Source organism: Biomphalaria glabrata, chromosome 5 (genome assembly GCF_947242115.1).
Source record: "Biomphalaria glabrata chromosome 5, xgBioGlab47.1, whole genome shotgun sequence".
NCBI lineage: Eukaryota > Metazoa > Mollusca > Gastropoda > Planorbidae > Biomphalaria > Biomphalaria glabrata.
The window spans coordinates 54368488-54394060 of record NC_074715.1 but is presented as its reverse complement, the minus strand read 5'-3'; the positions used below and the strand labels follow the sequence as shown (position 1 = coordinate 54394060).

The following is a 25573-nucleotide window of genomic DNA, read 5'->3' as shown; positions in this document are numbered from 1 at the left end:
AATACCTTATCACCTGATTCTGATTTGCCTTTTAATTTATTTATAATTCTATAAAGAAAACTTAACTAGACCCCACACCAGATGGCTCTGTCTGCACCAGATGTGGAAAAATATACAGGTCATGACTGGGTTTGCATTCATCTTTAATCTTGGAAATTGAAGGCATTGCCATTCATTGAATATCATTTGTTTGTCTTCAGTGAAATTATTACAGGATTGTTTCCACAGTATTTTAAAATGTGCTATGTTGTCTCCTTCATCAGCTATTTTATTTAATGTACCGTACACCTTAATAATGTTGATTCATCTATATTATATTATTTCTGTAAGCAAGTACTCTATAATTCATGCAAATACAAAACAGTGTATGATGCTGGCGAAAACTTGTAACTGCAGATTACTAAACAGCTGTATGCTGGTATTTAAGTTTGGTGTAAACAAATACAGACAAAACTCCACAAATAAATGACAGAAGAGGGAACTGTTTCAAAATTTTAATCACAACAAATAGTTCATAACAAATAGTTCATAACAAATAGTTCATCCTAATTTTAGGTAAATAACAAGCCTTACATGCAGGTAATAACCTTAGTACTTTATTTCCTCACATAGATAGTTTCATTATGCAACTTGCAAGTAACATTCCAGAAAAGCTGTGACTCAAACAGTATCCCTACAAAATAACTGTCCAGATATCATGGCTACATTAATTTTTAAAAAGTAAATGTTTGAAGTTAACATGTGAAAAACAAAAAGTTGAATAGGAAGAAAACAGGCAGCTTCCAAAGTTTCTAAAATAATTGTATATAGTGCAATGCAATGTTGGTAAACAAATTAACAATCAGGCCTTCAAGGGCCATAATTCTGAAATTCATCAGCAGAAGTAGAAAGACAGAAAGTATAAAGCCTGTGAGGCGACTGATCTTGTATCGACACTTGCTGTTCCTTTGGATCTAGATCAGTTGCTTGGAGAGAGGGAAACTGCTGAGGAGATATAGTTTCGACCATTGCCATTGCACAGGGATTCATTTCCATATAGTAGTTTCACAACTGAAGGATCACAATTAAATCAAGATGGAACTTTTCTCATCTGGAGTCTTTGATCTCCCATCAAACTTTTACTCAGGTGGCAAATAGGGGAATGCTCTTCAGATATGGCAAATATCGAAGAAATAAAATACTTATGATATACCAAAATCAAACCTGCTGCCTGTATGAAAAGGAAGGATCCACAAAGATTATGGCACCTTAACTGAAAGTAAAGGCAGCTATCCAGAGAGCTTAATAGGCCACCCCCAGCTGGTTGTGCGCAGGGTTAACAACAGTCATATAAAAAAAAATATTGTTGGGAAAGCTAAAACAAATATGAATAATATAAAGTTAATTTTAAAAAAATGTTTAGGCTATAATAAAACGCCCTAAACGTTGAAGGAAAAAGCATTGATCACACAATAAGCCTTCTATGATGGACTAGAAGAATTTATGACAAGGCAACACTGCAGGACATCAAAATAGTTCTAGGAGATTTCAATGCCAAAATTGGAAAAGAATTCGCCTTCTGACAAATAATCGGCAAAGAAAACTTATATGAAGAGGCAAATAATAATGATCTAACATTACTGGGTTTGGCCTGAGGAAAAGGAATGTCTATCTGTAGCACTAAATGCCGGCATAAGAAAATGTACAAAGCAACATGGATCTCACCTGATGGAAAAATCAAATAGATCATAAATGGATAATCATAAATAAAAGATGTAGATTTGATGTATTTCATGTAAGAAGTTTCAGAGAAACAGATGCAGACCATCTAGTAGCCAAAGCTAAATTTAGACAAAGAGTAAAAGTAAAATATACAAGAACCAAAGTAGCACAGCAATATGATACTCAAAAACTCATGATAGACCCACTTGATGCAGAAACTTAAGAATTCCTAATACATCTAACAGCATTGGAAAAGGACAATTACAATCTAGACTATAATTCTAAGGGCACTTACTGATTCCCTCACCATTCACTAGTTACGGTACCCCAATTGTGGTGAACTAAAAAAAATACAAATTTAACTTGTTATTACTTAACTTGTCCCTAGAACAACTAAGCCAGTTCACAAATGGAAACTACAGCCATTAAAACTTCCTAAAATGATGTTTCATTCCCAATTTTATCTTCAAGTTGCTATAACAAAAAGACAATTTTATTCTTCTTTCTGTTTTAATCACCATTTAAAAAAAAAAACTCCTTTTGAAAGTAAATTTCAATGGCAGTATGTGGCCCCTAACTTGTTTTTGTAGACATTATATGAAAACAATCTTTTTTTTTCTATCAAAGCTAGGACAAAATTTTTTTTATGTGTGTAAAATGTTTTAAAAAGAAAATGCAGATATAGATATTTTATTTTGTGTGTTGGGGTGGTGTTTAAAAAAAATAACGGCCAGAAGGATGTGTTTGTGTATGGAAGGTCAATATAAGTGAGCCACTCTAATTTAAAGTAATATCTTAGAAGAGTATTGAAATTGGATAGGGAATATTGGGTCAAAATGTTACGTGAGAACAGTTCACAGGCCAGAAGTGTGTATGGGAAGGAATTTAAAGCTGGCCACTCCAATTAAATGAAGCATATACTAGAATTCACAGACCAAAAGATAAATTGTTGAAGCACAACAACAGGGGTAATCCTAATTATAACAAATGAGCAATAAAAAAACAACAACATGCAATTAAAAGTAAAGCAGATGACATGGTTGGATTTAAGCAAAAGAAAAGGAGAGTCTGACATATAGAATGCAGGTATATTGAACAGACAAATAATGCTAAAGAAAGAAAGCAGTACAAAGAAGCAAGGCGAAGGGTTACAAAATCTGTCAGAAAGCATAAAAATGAGGCAATAAAAACAAAACAAAAAGCACTCATTGAGAACCTTGATGCGAGAGGAAATGGCATGAAAATAAGAGATGACAAGAATGGATTTCAAGCAAGATCACACATGTATGAGAACTATAATGGTGTCCTCGTCACAAAAAAAACAGAAGGGTCATTGACAATGGGCTGAATACTTTGAGGAGTTCCTAAATAAAACAAGATGGAGACAAAGGAAAATATGAACAGCCACCAACACAATAAACCTACCAACACTATAAACTCACCAACTCTAATTTAAACATCAGAAATAAAAAATTACAAAGCATCAGGAGAGGACCAAAATTACAACAGAGCTACTAAAAATGGAGGAAAAAACCTGAATTCACAATTAGACTAACCACTATCAAGAATTTTGGAAGAAGTAATACTAACAGATTGAAAGCAGCACTCATAACATAAATACAAACTAAAAAAAATGTCAAGAAAACAATGTACTAGTACATCAACTTAAATCGCTTATGATGGTATCAAAAGGAAATATCTCTATGAAATACTGAACAACTTAACAAGACTTATGCATATGAAATTAAACAACTCAATTTTACAGTGATAACATATAGATCTAAAACACACATTAAAATTATTTTAAAATTAAAAAAACACAATAATCATTCAAAAAGACCTGAATCAGACATTTTTAAAATTGTCCCAAACTTGTTTTTTTTTCCATATAATTGCCCAAAACTTGTTTTTTTTTTCATTCTGAAGGAAGTTACATTTTTGTAGAATAAAATTTCAGTATATTTAAGGCTGCTCAAATGTTTTCATTTATTCATTTCATTGACAGTCTGTGGATAGGTTAAAAATCAAATTTAGTGATATCAAAGACTCTAATAAAAGCAAGTCATTTTAATTAAAAAAACAAACAAACAAAACATAAAATATACTTTAAGAAAAAAAACAAAGCTTATATTTAAGTGTGATTATATCAATTAGTTTGGATCAGTCATGTAATTATATGAAATGCCAAGACATAGTAAATCTGTGCAATTAGAAATATTTTTACCAATTGTTTTTGTTTAGCTTTCTCAATGTGCTATGATCCTATCACTTGTTTGGACCAGTTGTGAAAGGGGAAGGGACTATCTAGGTGAATGATTCCATGATTGTTATTTAAATGCATAAAAATAATTTTCACTGATGTCTCAGGAGTTCTGAGGGGGACTAATTCAACTTATACCACAACATCTGTCAAGTAGGATTTCTTTTTTTTGCTCAAGATACCCAACAAAATCATTAATTACAGTAGCAATAGTTAATTAACTAATTGGTTAATTTTTTTAATTGATTCTTGCATTGTCATGTAAAAGAAATAGTTTAGCAAAATTTCAGCTTGACCAGAGATTAGGTGTACGAGAAAAAATGTGTACAAACTTTTTACCATACAGACAGATGGAGTGAGTGTAAAAAAAAATAATATATAAGTGACATCACGTTTAATTTTCTATAGAGAGCATTAATTGGATGGGTACTTGGTCATGTGGTACACACTCTGAACAGATGTCATGATGGTCCTATGCACAAACCTGGCCCATCCCCTTGTCATCCTGTAAGATTGGACTAGGATATCAAAATAATGTTTTGATGTAGAATGCAATTTTTCTGTTTGTTTGCACTAAATTTTTTTTTGTCAATGTATATTTTTTTCCACCTCATCTTAAGGAATAAATGTTTTGAGATGACAGTGCATTTTGTAAAGAACTATTTCTATACTATAAAATCATAGAATTGAATAGCTCTTTTTTATATACACACACACACACAATAATATGTAGTGGAACATGTAGCCGTCTAGTAACAATCATAAAAAGGGCATCAAAAATTACATTCACAACATTGCCACATTTAAAGGAACTTTTTGAACAAAAGTGTCTAAGGAAAATCGAAAAAATCTTGGAAGACAACAGCCACCGGCTCCATCAGAACTATGTCAGGTCGTCGCGAAGTGGGCGACTACTGTCAATCAAAAAAAGAACAGAGGGGTACATAAACTCGTGCGTACCTCACTCCGTCAGACTATATCAATGCCACTCGTTGATCAGGAAACATGAATAGGACCAAGATGCCTGTGTGTAGTCGCTGAATGAACTTTCTATGTTGTGTCTGTTGTATTTATGTGTATGTTTCTGTTGTGTTGTCTTTATATGAGAAAAAGAGTCCTTGTAATCACAACAAATTACCATTAGGATCAATAAAGCAGTCTTAGTATTTCTTAAGATTGTGGCATATAAAAATAGTAGCATGTTTATATAAAACTTGAAAGACTTTACAAATATTGTTAAATCACTCACAGTTTGGCAAGCCATATTAATATAAACTGGATCAGTTTCAGTTGGGCATTTGGAACCATTAAGCTGTGGAATGTTCAAACAAGAAAATCAAAGAATGGAGATTAATTCACTAAACAAACTTTAGAGAACTCTTGTATCCTATAAAATCATAAAAAATGATAACTTCACTTTGTGCACAAACACAGTATTATGTAGGATTTTTTTTTATTAGCCTGAGGCAAATACAATTATAAAAAACAGCATGTTGATAAACTTGAAATAAGACTTTACAAATATTGTTAAATCACTTACAGTTTGGTCAGCAACACAGGTAGAGATTCTACTAATAGTTGCAGTTTGACTCTCTAAAGTCTTGGGCTGGAACTGTAATGGTCAAATAAAAAATTTGAGATCACAAACACTCTAATAAAAAAAAGACAGTCATTTTAACAATAAAATAACATGAAAACTGGACAGCCATTAAGAACACTATCTATCCTATAAGATTATTAAAAAAAAACAAAAAAACTACTTTACACAAACACACATATAACCCTATAGGAACTTTTTTATAATAGTTTGTAGCATATAGAAATAATAAAAATAGCATGTTGATAAATTTAAAATTAGGATTTTTAAACATGACTCACAATTCGGACAGCATTGTTTGTAGGTATTTTATAGATGCTTTCAATAAGGCACTCTGAAGATTTGGGCTGGATCTGGTGTTGTCAAACAAAAAAAAAATAGAGAGCTCAAACATTCTAATAAAAAAAACAGTCATTTTATTAATAAAAAAAAAACTTGAAACATAGAAATAATAAAATAGCATGTTGATGATAAGCTTAAAATAAGACTAGAAATATTGTTAAATCACTCACAGTTTGGCAAGCCATATTAATATAAACTGGATCAGTTTCAGTTTGGTCAGCAATACGGGTGGAGGTTCTATTAATAGTTATAGTTAGGCCCTCTGTAGTCTTGGGCTGGAACAGGAATTGTCAAATAAAAAATTTGAAATCACAAACACTCTAATAAAAAAAAGACATCATTTTAACAATAAAAATACATGAAAACTGGAGCTCAAACCTTCTAATAAAAAAAAAACAGTCATTTTAATAATAAAAAAACAACTTTAAAACTCATTTAAGAACTCTATCCTATAAAATCATAGAAAATTATAAATCTACTTTATGCACATATTTACAGTATCAATTTTATTATACAAGTTTGTAATACATATATATAGAAATAACAAGATTACAAAGAGAGTTTGTGTGATCCCCCATTGAAGTCACCAATGGACCAGGAATATTTAAGCCATAGTCTTGTTTTGATCGTTAAAATTAATAAAATTGTAAAAAAATAATTTGGCTTTTTTTCCACAAACAGGACAACACTTCATCTTTGATAAAACTCTTCTGGAATAAGTATAGTAGAGATCCAACTGATCACCTAAAAACAGAATGGAAACCTCCCAGACAGTGTCTGTGGCACCTGGTGCGGTAGCTCAGGGTGCCATCCCTTCCCATCAACTTTCTTCAAATATGTTCCAATAAACACTATTGCTGGTTAGTTCTTTTTGTGGAACAAATACAGTGAGATGATTACCTACTATTATTGATTTTTACTCAAATGTAAAATGAGTCTCAATTCTTTTATAAAATTCCAGTTTATGACATTTATTCTACTCACAAGCAGCTATTTCTTATTTATGGAATCTAAAATTAAAAAGAGGGGGGGGGGGGCAAAAATTGGCTGTTCTAAGCTAACTTTGTACAGATCTAGTATTTCACAGCCTACAATTCTGTGGGGTTGATAAAATACCTTTAAATATCCCTATGCACATTAAAAAATAACTTTATGAAGCTGCTTACAGATCTAGATCTATTCTAGATCTGAATTAGATTTTTTTTTACATGCAGGTGAGAAGGGCAAAGGTTTTCATAGAAGAAACATTGGTTGAGCTTAATATAATCTCTCTTATAACATGATAAAGGGAATCAAACTGATGTTCCCTAACTTGCAGAATGTATCTTCTGTGGTAGCTCCTGGAATAGTCACTAGCGACTATCTAGTTTCCATTACTTATGAAGGCCTAAATTCAAATAATGAAATCAGGGGCATTTTAGGCAGACTCAATTACTATTTTTATATTAGAAACAAGTTCAATGACTAATTAAAATTATCTGCCTGAAAAATAAATATTTAAAATGTTTGTTATTAGTGATTGTAGAGGATGCCAAAGCTTTCATAGCTAACTCTGCAAAAAAAGGTATGGAAGAAGAAAATCTGAATGATATAAAATATTTCCAGTGGCTGGATACCTTGTAAAGAAATTGCCTATAAACAAAACTACTTTTACAAAACTAGATGTCACTGATCCAGCTAAGCAAACCATTACATCCGGTTTAAGTCTATATTCACTTGTAACAAAAATTCTCATTCTTTTGAATACATTTTCTGTTGCTGCTATTATAGAATGTGAAGTACCGTACACAAGAGGCATTAGGATCAGTAAATCATTGCCAAGTGACAAGAACATTATCATTCTAGCATTCTCTAGAAAAGTCTAAGACAAAGACTGCAAGTGTAAATATTTTGACAAATGTACAAAATGTCTTATATAACTTTATGCTGTGTTTAGAATTGCTGCCTTTTGTGTATGTTATGCGCTTGAATGATTTAATTTTAGTCTATCCTTAGTATATTTCTTGATATTTAGGAAAATACACATTTGCCCCTCAAAATACACATTTCCAGGTCTGGGAATACACAATTCCCTTTTGGCATGTAAGCATCTCTGCATATACAAACATTAAAAACAGAGTGTTGATCAACTTGAAATTAGACGTTATTAACATTGTGAAATAACTCACAGTTTGGTCAGCAATACTGGTTGGGATGCTTTCAGTTAGGCTCTCCAAAGTTTCAGGCTGGATCTGGTGTGGTCAAACAAAAACAAAAAAAATAGAGCTCAAACACTCTAATAAAAAAAAAGTCCCCTTAATATTAAAAAAAAAACTTGAAAAACTGAACAGTCATTAAAGAACTTTATCCTATAAAATCATAGAAAATAATAAATCTACTTTATGCACATACACAGTATTAACATTTTTATGTGCCAGGTTCAAATTCTGTTGAAGACTGAGAATTTTAATTTTGGGATCTTTGGGCACCTCTAACTCCACCCAGCTCTAATGGCTACCTGACATTAGGTGGGGAAAAGTAAAGGCGGTTGGTCGTAGACCGTAGGCCACAGAAAAAGATGACCTTAACATCATCTGCCCTATAGACCACAAGGTCTGAAAGGGAATCTTTGTAGTGTAGTGATAAGTGCTCTGGACTGCTGTCATGGTGGTCGCTATATCAAACCCACCTAACGGCGGTCATTCCCTTGCCATCCTGTAGAAGGTTGGGACTAGGATTTAATAATCTTCATTTCTGATGTAGTACCCAAACTACAAAAACACTAAAAAAAAATAAAAAATTTAGTTCAATCTTCCTCCATTGTCTGGTGTGAATTTAAACTGCCTATACAAGTTTTGCTTTATGTCTTGGATGTGAAAGTTTGTTAGTTAAAAAAAGTAAAAGGTTTGCAATAGCATTTTTTTAAATATCTTTTTTTTTTGAGTTCTTTTTAGGGATGTAATGTCTGGAGATTAATTAAATGGTCGCCCTGTAAAGAACTTTTTCTATCCTATTGAGGATTTTCATACATGGCAGAACAACTAAATAGCTAAGTGTACAAAAAGAAGGAAGTTTTGATCAGTTTTTGTTTTTTAAAATGTATAAGTACTTTTTAATGCAGCAGAATGAAATTTTCTTAATTTTTCTGCTTGTAGCAAAAAATAATGTCAATATGGAAGGACATGTAGACTTCACTCTATGACTTAAAAGTATTTAAAACGAGGGGATCTAACGTAAGATAATGTAATTAATATATTGTTAAAATTATATCTTAATCCTTTTTTTTAGAGTTGGCAACGGTAATATCCAATTAAGCATTCTTGACATTGTTTATTTATTATAAAAATTTTTCAATAAATTGTTAGAAAGCTAATAGCTCAACTTTCTACAGGCACAAACAGCCTTACCAGTATACATTTCTTTGCACCATAGAGAGATAATGAAAGCAATAAACTTGAAATAAGACTGTTCAAATACTATTTAATGACTTACGGTCTAATATCCTGTATATATTACTGAGTCATAAACATGGTTTTCTTCTGTACTGTTCGCCTATGGAATGAAAAAAAATCTAATAAAATTTTAACAAGTTAAATATAAAAACATTTTTCTTAAAAAGGCATGCATCTCAAATAGCCTCTGAAAACCAGACCTTGGACCTGGTCTAACTATTTATCACTAACAGGAGAAGGGGAAAAGGCGAGTACTGACACTTAAGCAAGTAAGATTTGGGTAGGGAGGGGCTAATTAGCCTGGCTGGTTACCCACATGGAGAGGGTGGCATCATTCCATCCAGGATTAAGGCATAAGCTTCATCTCACTTCCATAAGATGATCCATTGTCATTTCTCGATTTAAAGAGGCCATACATATGGTTGACAGAATCAATGTAGGCAATGACCAGTTGAAAATTCTTTTAATAAGAACTCTTTTTTCATCTCTAAATTTTTCACATGATGAATCTTCCCCCCCCCCCCCCCCCTCATTGCAATTCTTATTTATATGTTTGTGGAATACAGAAATTAAATAGTAAATAATGTTGATACAAAATTTTAAATGGTATTCAAATACTTACAATCTCTATTTCTTCAGCAGCATTGGAGGTGCAGACCACAGCATTGCTTTGAATACTGAAAGAATAAGAACATTTTAAAATTGTTAAAAAAAAAAAAACAATAAGAAAAATGTTTAGTGTTAGTGTTGTGCTGGCCACATGACACCCTATTTGTTAAGTGTTGGCCAAAGAAACAGATGACCTTAACATCATCTGCACTATAGATTGCTAGGACTGAAAGGGAAACTTTACTTACTCTTTTTTTAAATTGCCATACAGGGTTTTCATTATACTTGTTTTCTTCAAGGGGAGATAATATGGGACATTTCAAGAAAGATGTTTGACATCCGATAAGGATGCAAACTGTGAGCAAGTAGAATTCCATTTATTGAGTATGAGTACTTATTGAGTACTTATCTTCTCTCTAAAGTAACATCTGTCTCTGGACACAAAAAAATGATCCTTATTAAATTATTTCATCTAATAAGAGAAGAGACAATTCTCCACACTTTATAATGTCTTATATTTTGATGTTATTGTTCTCACATCATTATCTAAATGTAACTATACCGGCAACTCTTGCTAAATCTAGTAAATCTAAAATAACCAAGTAAGTTAAAGCTAAAATAGCTACACATCTTAAGACTACAGAAATAAACTTTCTAAGTATTCAAAATAAATCACCAGCTTTAGGAATTTTATTATAAAACGAATGGCAGGAAACAGAAACTTTGACAAAATCAGACAATTTAAGTTAGAAAATTCTAATTGGTACTATGAAATTTTTTGTACAAAATTTGACATAATCGTAGATGAGTTCTTTTAAGCCATATAAAATATAAAAAGCACAGTAATAGCAGAAGAAATTACTTCATAATATCGAGTACACAGATCATCACACTCTAGCTTAAGAGTACATGCAAGAACTATGTAACCAATTATCAGAATTGAAATTAAACATAAAACGTTTGTTTTTAATTAGGGGTGGATGCAGTCATTATGACATCAATGGGAAAATATTGACCATAGACCAACATAAAACCTTAGGATATGAATGAACTATTTTATAGAGACGTTACAACATTTAAGTTCGTACCAAATTAAAAAAAAAAAAAAACTAGACTAAACAACATCAGAGACATTAAGCACTGGTTGTGTGTGTGAATATTTCATGTTTGATATTGTTAGTTTTTTTTTTTAAATCTATTTTGTTATTGTAATAATACTGAGGTTGGCTATTGTAGTCAAATTGAATTTCCTTTCTCTCAGACTAATACAATTATTCTATAGTCTCTTACAGACATGAACTAGTGGTAGATTATGACATTATAGAAATTAACATTAATTAGTACATGGATACACATACAATGGTGCACTTATCTTCTCTATAAAGTAACATCTGTAATTTATAAGATAATCTCTCTGGACTATCTGACCATGATGTCAATAATACAGGGTGCGTCAAAAAAATGTATACACACTTTGAACTGTCATAGACAATTTATTTCCCGTTCTACAAGTTTAAATTTCTGTGAGAAAGTAATGTTATGTTTCTTCAACAAGTTGCAGCAGTGACAAGGAAGTAACTGCAACATGGCGGACGTGCGTTTGAGTTTTGAAGAGCGGAAGCAGATAATGACGAGGTACTGGAAGTTATGACTTAAAGAAATTTAAGTCATGTGAAACTCAACTAATAGGTCTTATTGATGGATTCAGGATTTCCTGCTAGGCAGAGAACTAACTGTACTAATGGCAATGTCTTCGATTTCCAAGATTAAGGATGAGTGCTGTGTAATAATATGAAGGCTCCAAATCTACATCAATTACATTTAACTCAAGATTAGTATAAGAAACAGTCTTAGGCACACAACTGTTTCAAATGTTCTTAAATGATCTCCTTGATTATAGAACAATATAAACAACACAATATGACAACATGCTGAATTTTTACATTATGAAACTAGATACCTGAATCAACCAAGAAAACCAAAGTCTTATCTAGTTTAGATTTACCAAGAAAACTGAAGCCATAGCTGAGTTTAAATTAACCATACATACACATAAGATATAACTATCTTCTTTTTAGAAAGAATGTCTGTAATATATATGATGTCAAATGAAGCTCAGAAGATTATAATAATATGTGAGATGATTATTTTTTTTACAAGGAAAAATTTATTAGATTATGCAATATTTAATTTTTGTAAACCAATTATTCTTTGAATTTACAGATGACATAAAAAAATTTAAAAAGAAGATAATCTGAACTCGACCTATCCGTCTATCTACCCACCCATTTTTATATTTGCTAATTGTATTTGACAAACAACATGAAAATAGTGCAAATAAATGTGAACATCATTGTTACGGTCGTAGTGCAGCATGGTGCAAAAGGTGCAAATTTGGGTATTGAATGGAAGGGATGTTGAACAGGAGCCGTAAGGAGATTTGACAGGATGAGAGATGAAATGTTCATATTCCCGTAATTTGTTATAATATTAAAAGTACTTCTAGAGTAAAACCTGAGAGTGTCTTGTTATTTTGAAGAGTTTTGTGTCATAACAAGTGGCGCCCAACGGAAAAAGCAAGACCTGCATTATATCAGTATCTAATTCCTGTCTACTGAGGTATTACTATTACTACAAAGTGTAAGAAAATCTATAGATATCTAGATCTATTAAGATTGAGAGAGTGAGCGTCATCAAGACCTATAAAGCTACGTGCTAAACTCACTGGTAAACATAAACCTTTAGTTGAAACTTAACTAAAAACATTATTGCTGAATTAATCAATTGGCTTAACATTTAAATCTAGATTTATATCATTATAATTATTATGACGGCCCATTCTCTACATTCACCAATGTGAAAACGTCAGGGATTACCCACTGTATTTGGATGTGTTATGAATTTATTGTAGGTGTTACGGTCGAAGCGCAGCATGGTGCAAATGGGAAAAAAGGTGCGAATTAGGGTATTGAATGGAGCTGGAAGGAGATTTGACAGGATAAGAGATGAAATGTTCATATTCACGTAACTTGTTATAATATTAAAAGTACTTCTAGAGTAAAACCTGAGAGTGTCTTGTTATTTTGAAGAGTCTTGCGTCGTAACAATCATAAAGGCCATCTGTTTCTGTGGCCTATGGTTATCGAAGGTGTCATGTGGCCAGCACAATGACCAACCATCTCTACTTTTCCCCAACTAATGTCAGGCACCCATTATAGCTGGGTGGACTCAGAGGCGCTCGAAGATCCAGAAATTAAAAATCCCAGTCTTCACCAGGATTTGAACCCTGGACCCTGGTTCAGAAGCTTTACCACTCAGCCACCATGCCTCCAAATATGTCATTGTACATTGTTCAAATGATCCAGGCAGAAGTTAGGTTTGCAAAAAAGAAACATTAAAAAAATAAATCAATTCTTACCTAAATTGAACAGCTGTTGAGGAGCCTGAGAAATGAAAAAAATGAAACAATATTGAAAGAATCTTTTTTGTTGTTATTATTATTATTATTATTATAGCTTTTATATAGCACTACTTTCATGCTTATAGCATGCTCAGAGCGCTTTTGGTCCAATCTCATTTGTGGACCGGTGGGGGGGAGGGGGTATCTAGGAGTTGGTTTTCCGTGCTGCCTTTAACACAACTCTGCCCGAGTCGGGTGTCGAACCTTGAGCCCCCTTCTAGGTAGCCAAGCCAAGCCAAGTCCAAGCGCACTTGGCCTCTTGACCATGCTTCCCAATTGGTTTCAACCAAAATAACAGTGAAAATATATTGTGAATTTTTTTACATAAGTTTATTTATAACTATTAATTTTTTTAACAAATATGTAACAAATAAAAATCAAACAAATCTTACATTACTAAACAGTTAGAGACAAATGGGCTGCCACAAAGTTTTAAAAATAATGTAAAAATATAAGTAATGCTATATGTATGTGTGTATGTATGTATGTATGTGTATATATATGTGTGTGTCTGTGCACACGCATGCGTGTGCATGTATGTGTAATTTCTCTTTTGCATTTCCTTGTATTTATGTATACATAAATATATAGTGTTTTTGCTTTATTGAAACTTGAAACAGAACATTATGCTAGTTTAGAAATTCACCTAGATGCATGTTTAATATTTTAAAATGATGAATATGTTGTATTTAAGCAAAAAAAACTTCAAATTTCCTTTTGCTTTTATTTTAGTTGAACAAAAAGGAATTATATTTTATTAATATCAAACTTCCGCGAGTGATATCTTAAACAGCTAAAACCTTTCCTTCAAACGTCCTGGTGAAGAATCAGTGGATGGATGTTGGGCATATATTTGACAAGTGGCTTCCTTAATATAATAAAAACACACACTAGGTAAGTTGGAAAAATTTAACCCAAAATCAGACATGATTTTCCATTGCGCACATAAAAAAAAGTTTATGGTGAGTAAAACATTTAGCATCATTGTGAGAAATACAGAGGACTGCTCTGCGTCGTTCTAATTTTTCCAGCCAGCTTTTTGCCCTGAGCTCTTTTTGCGGTCTGTACCAAGGAAGAATAGCATAATTTGTTGTTTTGTTTCAGCTGGTTATGCTGGGTTAATGTGGTAACAGGATTTGTGAATTAATTAGGGGCATTTAAAGACTAAGAGGGCCTGGTTTAGTTTTATAAAGATGGGAGTAGTGTCTACAAAGGGGTGGGTTTATTTATGCCCAAATAGTAATCATCTTCTTTTTTGAAGTACCGTCTGTATTTATAAGTACCAAACATGGGAAACAGAAAAAGGATGAGAAAGTTGATTTAAAAATCAAAACAAATATAGCTTATAATCCTTTAAATACAAAAAATAATTTCACCTGAACCGACATTGAATACTCTTTTCCAAATGTAAATTAAAATGCCAGTACAAACCAAATGCAACAGCAATCAAGAAAGTTGAGCAAATTGAAATGACCATTAGGATTTTTTTTTCCATTGAGCCTAAGAGAAAAAAAAACAAAAACAATATTATAATTATGAAAAACATTTAGAAAAAAGTAAAGTAAAAAAATAATAATTCCGAAATCAAAATATTTGTCTTAAAATCTCAACAAATCTATCATACTCTTCTAAAAACCAATTGTCAGTGTACTTATATTATTCTGGCACCAAGTCTTTTTGTGTGCTGACTCCTAAAACACAATTTTGCTGCTGTATTGCTTTTAGTTATAGACCCTTGTTCTCACTATGATGAATGTTGGTTTGATGGCTCTATAATGCTACCTTACACACTTTTGCTGCTGCATTGCTTTTTGTTATAGACCCTTATTCTCACTATGATGAATGTTGGTTTTGTGGCTCTGTAATGCTATCTTACAGTTCTGTTGGTTTTGTGGCTCTATAATGCTATCAGGGATACATATTGGAAATCACACACTTACGGTGGCGCAGGAATTCACATATTTGGGAACAACAATAGCCAGCAACCTAGATTTAGACATGAGCTGACAAAAAGAATAGGAAAGGCTTCTGCAGCAATGGCAAAACTCTCCAAGCATATGTGGGAAAATACCAAATTGACCACGGTAACAAAAATCCTTGTCTACAATGCCTGCATTCTAAGCACACTTCTTTATGGCAGTGAGAGCTGGGCAACTTACATGCCTCAAGAACACAGATTAAATAGCTTCCACCTACGCCGCCTGCGACACATAATGTGCATCTCCTGGAGGGATCATGTCACCAACCAGGAAGTTTTGACACAGGCCAACATGCATAGCATCTATGCTCTCCTTAAACAGAGAAGACTACGCTGGCTCGGTCATGTCACTCGCATGTCAGATGGAAGAATTCCTAAAGACATGTTACACGCTGAGCTTGCAGAGGGAGCCAGACCCAAGGGCTGCCCAATACTAACCTACAGAGATGTCTGCAAGCAAGACATGAGAGCCACAGGCATTGACCAAAGTGTGTAGGAGGAGATAGCCCATGACCGGACAGCATGGAGACAGACTGTACGGGCTGGTACGAACTTTGCCGAATGCAAAAGAAACAAAGCTGCAGTAGCCAAGAGAAAGAAAAAGAAATCTGCCCTGTCAGCTAGCCCTGGGACAGATGTATATACATGCATGAACTGTGGCAAACTCTGCTGCTCTAGAATTGGCTTGATCAGTCACTCCAGATTCCACACCATCTCAAGACATAACCAAAGCCAGTGACTCATCTGGGCACATCCATTGTCTTCTGAGACAGAAGGAGCTATATATATATTGCTATCTTGCAGTACTGTTGGTTTTGTGGCTCTATAATGCTATCTTGCAGTACTGTTGGTTTTGTGGCTCTATAGTGCTATCTTGCAGTACTGTTGGCTTACCCTTGTTTAATGTGAGTATGCAAACTGTTCCTACAATCTTGCAGCAGTTTTGATGCCATAGTTCTGTACAATAGTATTGCAAGGATATTGCCTTTTGCCTCTCTAAAGGGACTGAACTTTAGGCTTGTATTGGAACTAGAGGTGGCTCATGTTTGTTATTTTTATTATTATGTTACTATCTAAAAAAGGAATGTGAGTCCGTATCATCCTTACTACTTCTGTGAAGAATGCTGTGAAAGGTACACCCATTGTTTTAAGAGCATTTTATATAGTGATTCATTGTTAATACACTTTTACATATAGTGTGATACATTTGCATCACACATGAAAGTCACCACATGAATTTGCTATCACCTTGTCCATGATTCATTATGAAGCATGAATGTGTACTAGAATTTCCGGGGTCTAAGAAAATAAGGTAAGGCTTAAAAATAAAAAGATCACTGTGAAAATTAGAACATTAGATTAAACATTGCACATTTCATTTTTCTGGTTTACTACATAGATTTTGTAGATAAAAAGTAAAACATACCATCAGCATTAGTTGAATAGGTTGGGTCAGTGGTCTCGTTAAGTCTGGTTGTGTTTGAGGCTATGAACAAAGAAATTGAATAATTGTGTGTTATTTTAAATGAAATATTAATTAATTATTTTTTTTTATAAGTTTGCATCATTACAAAGTTGAAACATTATGGCTTTCATTTTTCTAGCTTACTACAAAGACTTTGTAGATAAAAAGTAAAACATACCATCAGCATTAGTTGAATAAATTGGATTTGTAGTCTTGATAAGTCTAGTAGTTTTTGAGGCTATAAATAAAGAAATTGCATGTTTCTTAATCAATTTTTTTAACTATAAAAAATGTATTCCAAAATAACACTATTGGTGCAAATATCTTTTCAATAGTTTGCTACTGTTTTTATAATTTAGAGAAAAAAAATATAAGGTTCCAGTTTGTTAAAGGTTCTAATGTTTCAAATGCTTTTTTGCTATTGCCAGCTTTCAAGCAACTATCGCTTATACTTCGCTGGTCAAAGATTAATTTTTCTTTTGTTGACTTCATTTTCATGCATATTTCTTTGTTGGTTGAACTGCATTCTTCTGCCAGAAAGGGATTCACTTTTTTTTTTGTTTTTAGTTCTCTACTTCCATTACATAAATCAAGGATGTTTGTGTAACCCATGGCTTAATTTTCCTTTGCTTTGTTCCTAGGATCTCAGAGGCTGACTTGTGCAATATTTTTCTGATAGTATCCATGAGTTAATATCCTCATGTACGGTTTAAGGTTGAGAGTTCAAATTTACTAATGCTAGGTCTGGGTGGACTCAGAGGCGCTCCGAAGATCCAGAAATTAAAAATCAAAGTCTTCACCAGCATTTAGCTACAGGACCTGCGGTTCAGAAGCCAAGCACTCTATCACTCAGCCACAACACTTCCATGGTCAAGCCAAGTCACCAATTAAAAAATCATAAAAAAAAGATGTTGGATTTCTTTTCTTTCTAAATATCTTTGTGTGTTGATGCTGTAGACCAAGGTAATCCATGTTTCTGTTTCAAGGGCCAACCTGTGAATGTTTGTATTTGGCTTGGACAGGAGAAGATTCAGAGGTAGAGCAGAGAGGCAAGTTGGGGTTTTAGTGTGAGTTTTGTTTTGGACGTTTTCAATGCTTGTAAATAATGTGATCAATGAGACTTGATACGTTACATGTATGTATGTGTTGACCTGAACTATTTCAAGAGCATCACACACAAGTATTCAATTTTTTATTTCAGCTAACAATGAATGAAAGTATTTCCCTTGTTGTACTAATATATTAACAAATGTTTTTACTTTTCAATAAAAAACAAGGGTGAAATTTGTATAATTGTATATCTATTTTTAAGTGTAACTGTATTCTTAAGTCTATTTACTTTACCATAAATAAAAACGTATTGGTGTGATTAATATCTCAGCCAACCCATACCCTGATGTGTTGTTGTTTTAAACTTTTTATAAAAAGCCAGTCAAGGAATGTATTTTATAAAAAGCTAACTTATGTCTGTTTTAGAGAAGACTTCCAGTTGGCCCCCTTCAGTTGTAGAGTGACTATGGTTCATCTCAAATACTTTTTCATGTAGCTGTGGAGCCCTATTTTGGAGAGACATTCCCGTCCACAAATATTGCAGGTTAAGGTGACTTTCAATTAGGTGGTAGAGGAGCTGGCCATTTTTCACATGGCATGCTTTTCTTCCAGAGCTGAGGCCCATGTTTTTTTTGCTGTCCCTAGTGAAGGCTAAGGCAATGTCAATGTTCAGTATCAATGTTTGCTGATTTTAGGTCCCATTTTGTTACATCCATGTAAAGGAGGTGGGAGCGACCAGTTTTCAAACTCAAGTGGCCCACAGAGAATAATTTTCAGGATGCGATTGTCTTCCATCCGGCGAACATGTCCAAGCCAGCGCAGGTGGTGTTGTCTGAGGACTGTAAAGATACCTGTTCGTGCAAGAAGGATCTCTTTCTTTCCATGTGATTATCAAGATTCTTCGGAGAGAGCGCAAATGGATTGAGTTTAGTTTTTTCTCTTGCTTTGCATAGGTGGTCCACGACTCACTGCTGTACAATAGCTTACTCAGAACGCATGCCTTGTAGACCTCCATTTTAGTCGCTGTAGTGAGCTTCTAGTTTTCCCAAACTCTTGACTTGAATCTAGCGAATGTTGAGGCAGTCTTCTGTAACCATTTCTCCTCTTCTAGAGACAGGTCATCCTAAATTGTGGATCCAAGATAGCAGAATTCATTTACAGCATCCAGTTTGTTATCGTCTATGAGGATGGAGGGTGATGTTGTAGCAGGTGGTCCCATAAAGTTTTTTTTCTTCATGCTAATTGTTAAGTCATACTCTTTACAGAGAATACTATATATATATGTATATAATCACACACACAAAATCTCAAGTAAATGTACAAAACTAAACTATATGAGTAATAAGATATTCACATAAAGACTGTTCACAAAAATACCTTGGTCCTCCACATTTAGTTTGTTTTCTTCATTCACCGGAGAATTCACAAAGTAACATCGCAAGAAAGGTAAAAGCTTTGAGAATGTGTCCAGGTCCAGACTTGTGTTAACTGTAATCACTTCCTTGGTCTTAACCGAAGGTCTTTCTTGATTCTGCAATGAAAACTTTTTTTTTATAGATGTCTAATTAATACATTAATATGTGCATAAAATCATATTAATGTTTTCCTGGCTGAAGAATGAGCACTTATTGAATTCATCCTAGCAAATAGAATCAGAATTGTGCTTATCTCTTTGTCTTTCTTAGTATTATATAAGTTTGCTTTTTTTTTTTTTTTGTATATGAAGATTTTGGTTCAGTGTTTTATGTATAATTGCTACTTTAGTCTTCTATCCTGAAGGGTCTCTAAATTAAATGATTCTACTATGGTGTTATTCTGACTAAATGTGAATATTGATTTGTTATGAATCTCACTGCACTATTTTGTGTCTCTTCTTGTTTCTAAATGTTTTTTTCTTAAGTTGAGGGGTCCCAAACAGAGGATGCATATTCTTTTAACCCTAATCAAGGATAAATAACATTTTAGTTTGTCTTTATTGGATTTGTAAAGAAAAAAATATTTTAATAAAAACCTATTGCTTTGTTTGATTTTTTAAAATTTCCTCTATATGAGGTTCCATGATAATTTTTCATTTACTATAACACCTAGGTATTTGGAGTTTTTAGTCCATGTAACTGATTTACCTAGATGAAGATATGTGGTATTTATTTGTTTTAAATTTTTTATTACTCTTAATAACTGACATTTTTCTGGGTGGAAAGACATGCTCCAATTAGATTTCCATCTCTATAATTCATCTGCAAATAATCTGACAAATGCAACTAATGCAAATTGGTAATTCATTTATGTAAATTATACTAAGACTGTTCCTTGATGTACACATGAGTTGAATGTTAATGTTGGTTTAGAGCCATTTTAATATTACAGGAAATATTCAGGAAATCCTGAATCCATTGATGTAATGAACAAGTGATGTTTTATTTTAAAGGCTAGTTTCACTGATTTTGAGTTCCTAGCCATAGGGGATAGGATGAATAGAGCTGTTAAGAGTAAATCAGATAAGTGGAGGTGGAAATAAAACCTCTTAACATAATAAAACACAAGAATTAAAGAGGAGCTAAATCTAAAAAGTAGATTGTGTTGATAGCAAGAGGAAAGTAGTGATTCTAATTGGCCACTAGTCAGTGGCAGTAACCAATAAAAAAAAAATAGTTCACAGTGAAATAGCAAAGAAAACCTATCTTATATGTCTATGAAGACACTTAAGATTAATTCTGCAAGAAAATTCTCAATGTTACAAAAAATGTCTAGACTTTTTTTTCTATACTATGTTGCTCTAAAGATGTTCAGGATGGGACTACATTAATTTCTGGTATTACATCTCCCGAGTACGCTATTCTGCCTCAACGTGGTACTTGAGTGGAAACGATCATTTGAGGAAGTGATCAGGCTAAATGAATAGCAAAACAAACCTCCTGTGGGAGTGTTCAAGGGAATGCAAGAGCTTTCCCTTTGCACTGAGTGGAGTAGAAAGAGAGCTCACACGTCCCTGTCAATAATCCATGCGCCGCTCCTCAAGGGACAGTTACACTAATGGCGAGTCCTGCTCGGTTAGCTTGGCACAACAAAGGAAAGTGGCGGAGGTTTCTGGTGTACTCGGCCAGATAAATTGGAAATAGCAATGCTTTACATAGGCATTGACTTGGATCTCTTCCAGACAGAATGGTTGTTCAAGCAGGCTTACAAGCCTAGAGCTTGAAGAGCCTTCAGCTAAGCTCTTTTGACAATCAAACAGTATTACATGTACCTATAAAGATGTTATTCATTAACCAAAACCTAGGCTAAAATGTCAACCAAAGTGTACTCACCATAACATTTTTCATACTTTCGCTCACTTTGGCTGCAACTAAATTTGGATTCAGTGATTTCAATCCTTGATTGTCTGTCAGGTCCAGTGAACATTGGAGAGATAGCTTACTTTCGGCATTTCCGCTAAGGGATATCTGAAAAACTAAAAAATGTTATATACAGTTAGGATACATATTTAGTAGAATATACAGTTAGGATACATATTTAGAAGAATAAAGAAATAATTTTGTGAATAGAAATCTCAAAACCAAAAGTGTAGCTAGAATGAAACTGAAGTTATAACAAACATAGGTTAGTCAGGAATAGTGTAGTGACACTTAAGACACTTAATCTTGGAGACTTAATGACATATTCCCCTGGTAAATAAATGTTTTAAAGTCTTATCTAGAATGCATAGTTGAGAACTTGCATGTGTGTTAAGCAGTCTTCATTTAAAGCACAATAAAACATGGTAAGAAACTAGTTGTTTGAAATAAAACTAAATAATGAAAGTAACGAGGAGTGAAATAGTGATTCTATTCATCTGGGATTTATTTGTATGTAGATAAGTCTGAAAAATAATGTATTTAAAAAAATTTAAAATATCCAGCTTAGGGTCTAAAATTCTTGGTGACTAATATAAAAAAAAAAATTACCATAGTTTATATTCTACAATGTATCTTAGTCATCAATAGCACTAAGATGAGTCATTTCCAGCTCTGGCTGGATAACTGGCCATGTTTTACTCCAGCAAAGCATCATTGAAGGATAGTTGCCTAATTTAGGTATAGGATGGATTCCTTTACTGTCTAAAGCTACAGTGTGTAGTAATATTATCAACACACACAACCTTGCATCACACCATTCTCTACAGAGAAATAAGCTGACAGGTCCCTATTAAAACTGATTTAACCTTTCGACCCACCTGCAGTAGCTTCAGAATAGCAATGAATCTTGAAGGGCATCTGAGCTGAGATAGAAATCACCACCAGCCATCGTGACTCACTATATCTCACTGGTGAGATCGATAAAGTCGGCATACAAATCAGCTACCTGCATTTTTCCTGCATTTGATGCTAGAAAATATCATGTCAGATGTGTCTCTCCCAGCTCGAAATCCACACTGACTTGCAAAGAGCCTATACATGCTTTTCTAAAAAGCATATATCATATATTTGAAAAGATATTTATAGTGCCAAATACCTCCAAAAGTATCATTATTTAATTAGTTTAAAAAAAAAGAATCTTTACAAAATTCATTTTTATACATCTAAAGGCAGACAAATGCTAAATTATATATACATTGTATTGATTTATTATGATAAAAATTATTATAAGTATTGTACTAAAAGGAAAAAAAAAAGTCCTATCTTAAAGGAAAAAAGTACATTTAATTATTTTTTTTTAGCAAAATAGTTTATGTTAGTTTTAGAAACCAGTTCCACAGAGACTCAGTACTTGTTACAATATACTGATCAATCACACTTCATTGAAATACACCAGACAGCACAATTTTTTATTTTAACACACACACACTTAAGGAACACTCCTTGTAACCATGTATTTTGCAAAGTTTCGGCTTTCAGAAAGTGTTGAATAGTGTTAGATACTTGATACTAGATAAATGTTCTCAGATCCAAATAAAACATTATGTTGGCTTGCAAACTGTATGTATTACAATGGTGCTGAATCTTGTTTGCTCTAGGGGCCACACGTGTGCAATATGTGTGTCACAGGTCACACAAAATTGTGGTGTTCGATGAATTAAGTCTTTTCTGCTTCATTCTGCATAGCGAGAATTTTTTAAGTGACCAGTTAAGACCTGTCACTCGCAGGATATGGGCCTATGGATCATAGTTTGAATATCACTGATACATTTGATTCCACACTGAATGATTCAAAACATTACCATCAAGTCCCTAAAATATTCAGTAGACAATTGTCTACTGAATTGTACAGGCCTGGTAGTTATTTAGCATTAAAAAAGTCTGGTTCTGTTTGTTTTTCTTAGATATAAAGTTTAAGACCACAACTGGAGGACAGGGAGGATGATGGCGGTCATTGTTCAAACTTGGCACCATCCTCACAACAGTCTTCATTAGTTTCTATTTCTTTTGAAAAAATGTATTATCCTTTTGCAGGAGCATATTGCTGATTTATCTTGGCTAAGGATTGACCTGAAGATATAAATTAAACTTTGAAAAAATAAAACACATTACAACAAATTATACTTTAGATTTGAAATTACTTCACTTAATAAATAATTATTAAATGTAGAAATTCATTTAATCCAAACTCTTTACTATTTTTCTTACCTAAGTTAAAGCAGAGGTCTTTATTTTCAAAGTTAGTCTCCTGTACACTATTTGACAGCTTATTGTTATCTAGGTAAGTTGGAATAGCTCAAAGAGTTACATTTTAGTTTTTATTATAGAGCCATAAAACCCTGGCTTCAGATCTGAAAATTATAAATATAAATATTGATTAGATCAACAAATTATTTATTTTTTAATTTTCTAATTTCTAACACACAAAAACAGTCATAAATCAGATCTAGATAATGCTGTAATGAAGGAAATCAACATTTAAAGCTAAAATGTAAAAACAGTGTATGGGTAACAAATCAGATCAATCAGTCTATGTGCAGACTAATATTGTAATGAAAGAAACCAGCAGTTAAAGCTCAATCAAAATATAATCAAAAATATTTATACATCATTGGCCTCCTTCAGTCGTAGAACGACTATGGTTCATCTCAGAGCACACTTCCTCATGTGGCTGTGGAGCCCTATTTTGGAGAGGCACTACCGTCCACAGATAGCGCAGGTTAAGGTGGCTTTTGCTTTGGTGGTAGAGGAGCTGGCCATTTTTCGGATTGTGCGTTTTTCTTCCTTATACAAGTAAGTAAGTAATAACATGTTTTCTAAATATCTGAAATCTCAGAGTTAGAAAAGTTAAAGTTCCCCTTTTAGACCTTGCTATCTATAAGGCAGAAGATGTTAAGGTCATCTGTTTTTTTGGCCAATAGTTTACAAGCAGTGTGTCATGTGGCCAGCACAACGACCAACTTTCTCTAATAAAAGTCAGGTACCCATTAGAGTTGGGTGGATTCAAGAACGCCCTAAAAATCCCGAAATTCAAAATCCCAGTCTTCAAATCCAGAACCCCAGGTTCAGAAGCCAAGTGCTTAACCACTCCACCACCGTGCCCCCTAATAAAATCTCAGACATGCCTAACTAGAATATGGAATACTCAAATTCAGAAATAATTTAATTATAAATTAAAACTGTAGATGAAAACCTGCCATTTAAGTACGACCTATCAAAATTGTCCTCTTATTAAGTTTTTATAGATGCTTGAATATAGAAAAGATCTAGATCAAAGATCCATGGGCTGTAAACTTTTTATTTACCTACTGACTTCTTTTATTTTATTTTTTCTATAAAATAGTAATTGTAGTGCCACCTTCTTTCCTGGACACATATAGGTCCAGAAAGGTTGTCATTGCCAAAAGTGGTAATGGATATTATATTTAATAAGCACGCCAATACCTATTAAATGTCGAAAACTAGTCCAAGAAGTGTGGCTTAGATGTTGAGCCAAGGGAAACTGTTTTCAATGAAAGGTGAAGGACGAAGGCAGGTAACTGGGTCTGAACCAGTAAGATTCAGGGATGAGGGGCTCATTAACAATGGCTAGCTACCACCTAGAAAAAAAGAAAAACTTTTAATTCAAACTTCTGCAGCCTTGTACCTATTCCAAAACATGAAAAAGCTACCTGGCCAAGTGGTATGTGTGCTGGATTGCCATTGGTCCAGGATTCATACCTGTTCACTGCCATCCCCGTCATCTTGCAAAGGTTTCGCCTAGGAAGTAGATTATCTTCATTCATTTCAACTCTGAAGGAACATCTGAAACATGTAAAACAAAGGCTTTAGGAATCAACCATGAAAAAAAAATATTAGTGGATGATGACATCATCCTGACCATTGTTAATGCCCAGGTAGAAGCTTCACACCATGACAAATGAAGGGGGAAGTATAATTTAAACACATATAATTCTAGACCTATGATTAGTGAAGAAACAGTATATGGCAAATCAAAACTAGTCTTGATCTAAGAATCTATAATTAAGTTCATCCATTGAAGTTCAATGATGACTTTTGTCATCCTGGGGGCTGAGGGCTTTGCACTGGGGTTTTGAGCCTCCACATGTGGCTGGTGAGACCTTGGTCGTGCGGTTTGCGGGCTGGACTGTCGTTCCGATTTATTGATGGTCCAGGGTTCAAACCCTGCCCGCTCCAATCCCCCGTCGTCCTGTGGGAGGTTTGGAATCTTCAACTCTGAAGGAACACCCAAAACATGTAAAACATTTTACAAACATGTGAGCCC

The 25573-nt window shown here is 33.5% G+C and overlaps 1 protein-coding gene and 1 long non-coding RNA gene across 3 annotated transcripts in view; both read right to left on the bottom strand.

The window, feature by feature from the left end:
- The window catches only part of LOC129926396 (uncharacterized), a 118679-nt gene that overhangs the window by 59326 nt on the left and 33780 nt on the right, over positions 1-25573 (bottom strand). The gene's annotated exons all lie outside the window — the stretch shown is intronic.
- LOC129926393 (uncharacterized) lies at positions 480-23988 on the bottom strand. 2 transcript variants are annotated; one of them, XM_056030053.1, is made up of 8 exons: positions 16805-16847; positions 10189-10374; positions 9954-10008; positions 6071-6175; positions 5840-5911; positions 5502-5573; positions 5211-5273; positions 480-3707 (listed from the first exon to the last, which is right to left on the bottom strand). In XM_056030053.1, the coding sequence occupies exons 2-8, from the start codon at positions 10218-10220 to the stop codon at positions 3684-3686; spliced, it is 423 nt and encodes a 140-aa protein (XP_055886028.1). In that variant the 5' UTR covers positions 10221-10374; positions 16805-16847; the 3' UTR covers positions 480-3683. The 2 variants fall into 2 exon arrangements, 1 of the variants encoding a protein (XP_055886028.1); XR_008778039.1 differs by lacking the exons at positions 480-3707; positions 5211-5273; positions 5502-5573; ... (3 more) ...; positions 10189-10374; positions 16805-16847 and adding exons at positions 21894-23358; positions 23497-23639; positions 23896-23988.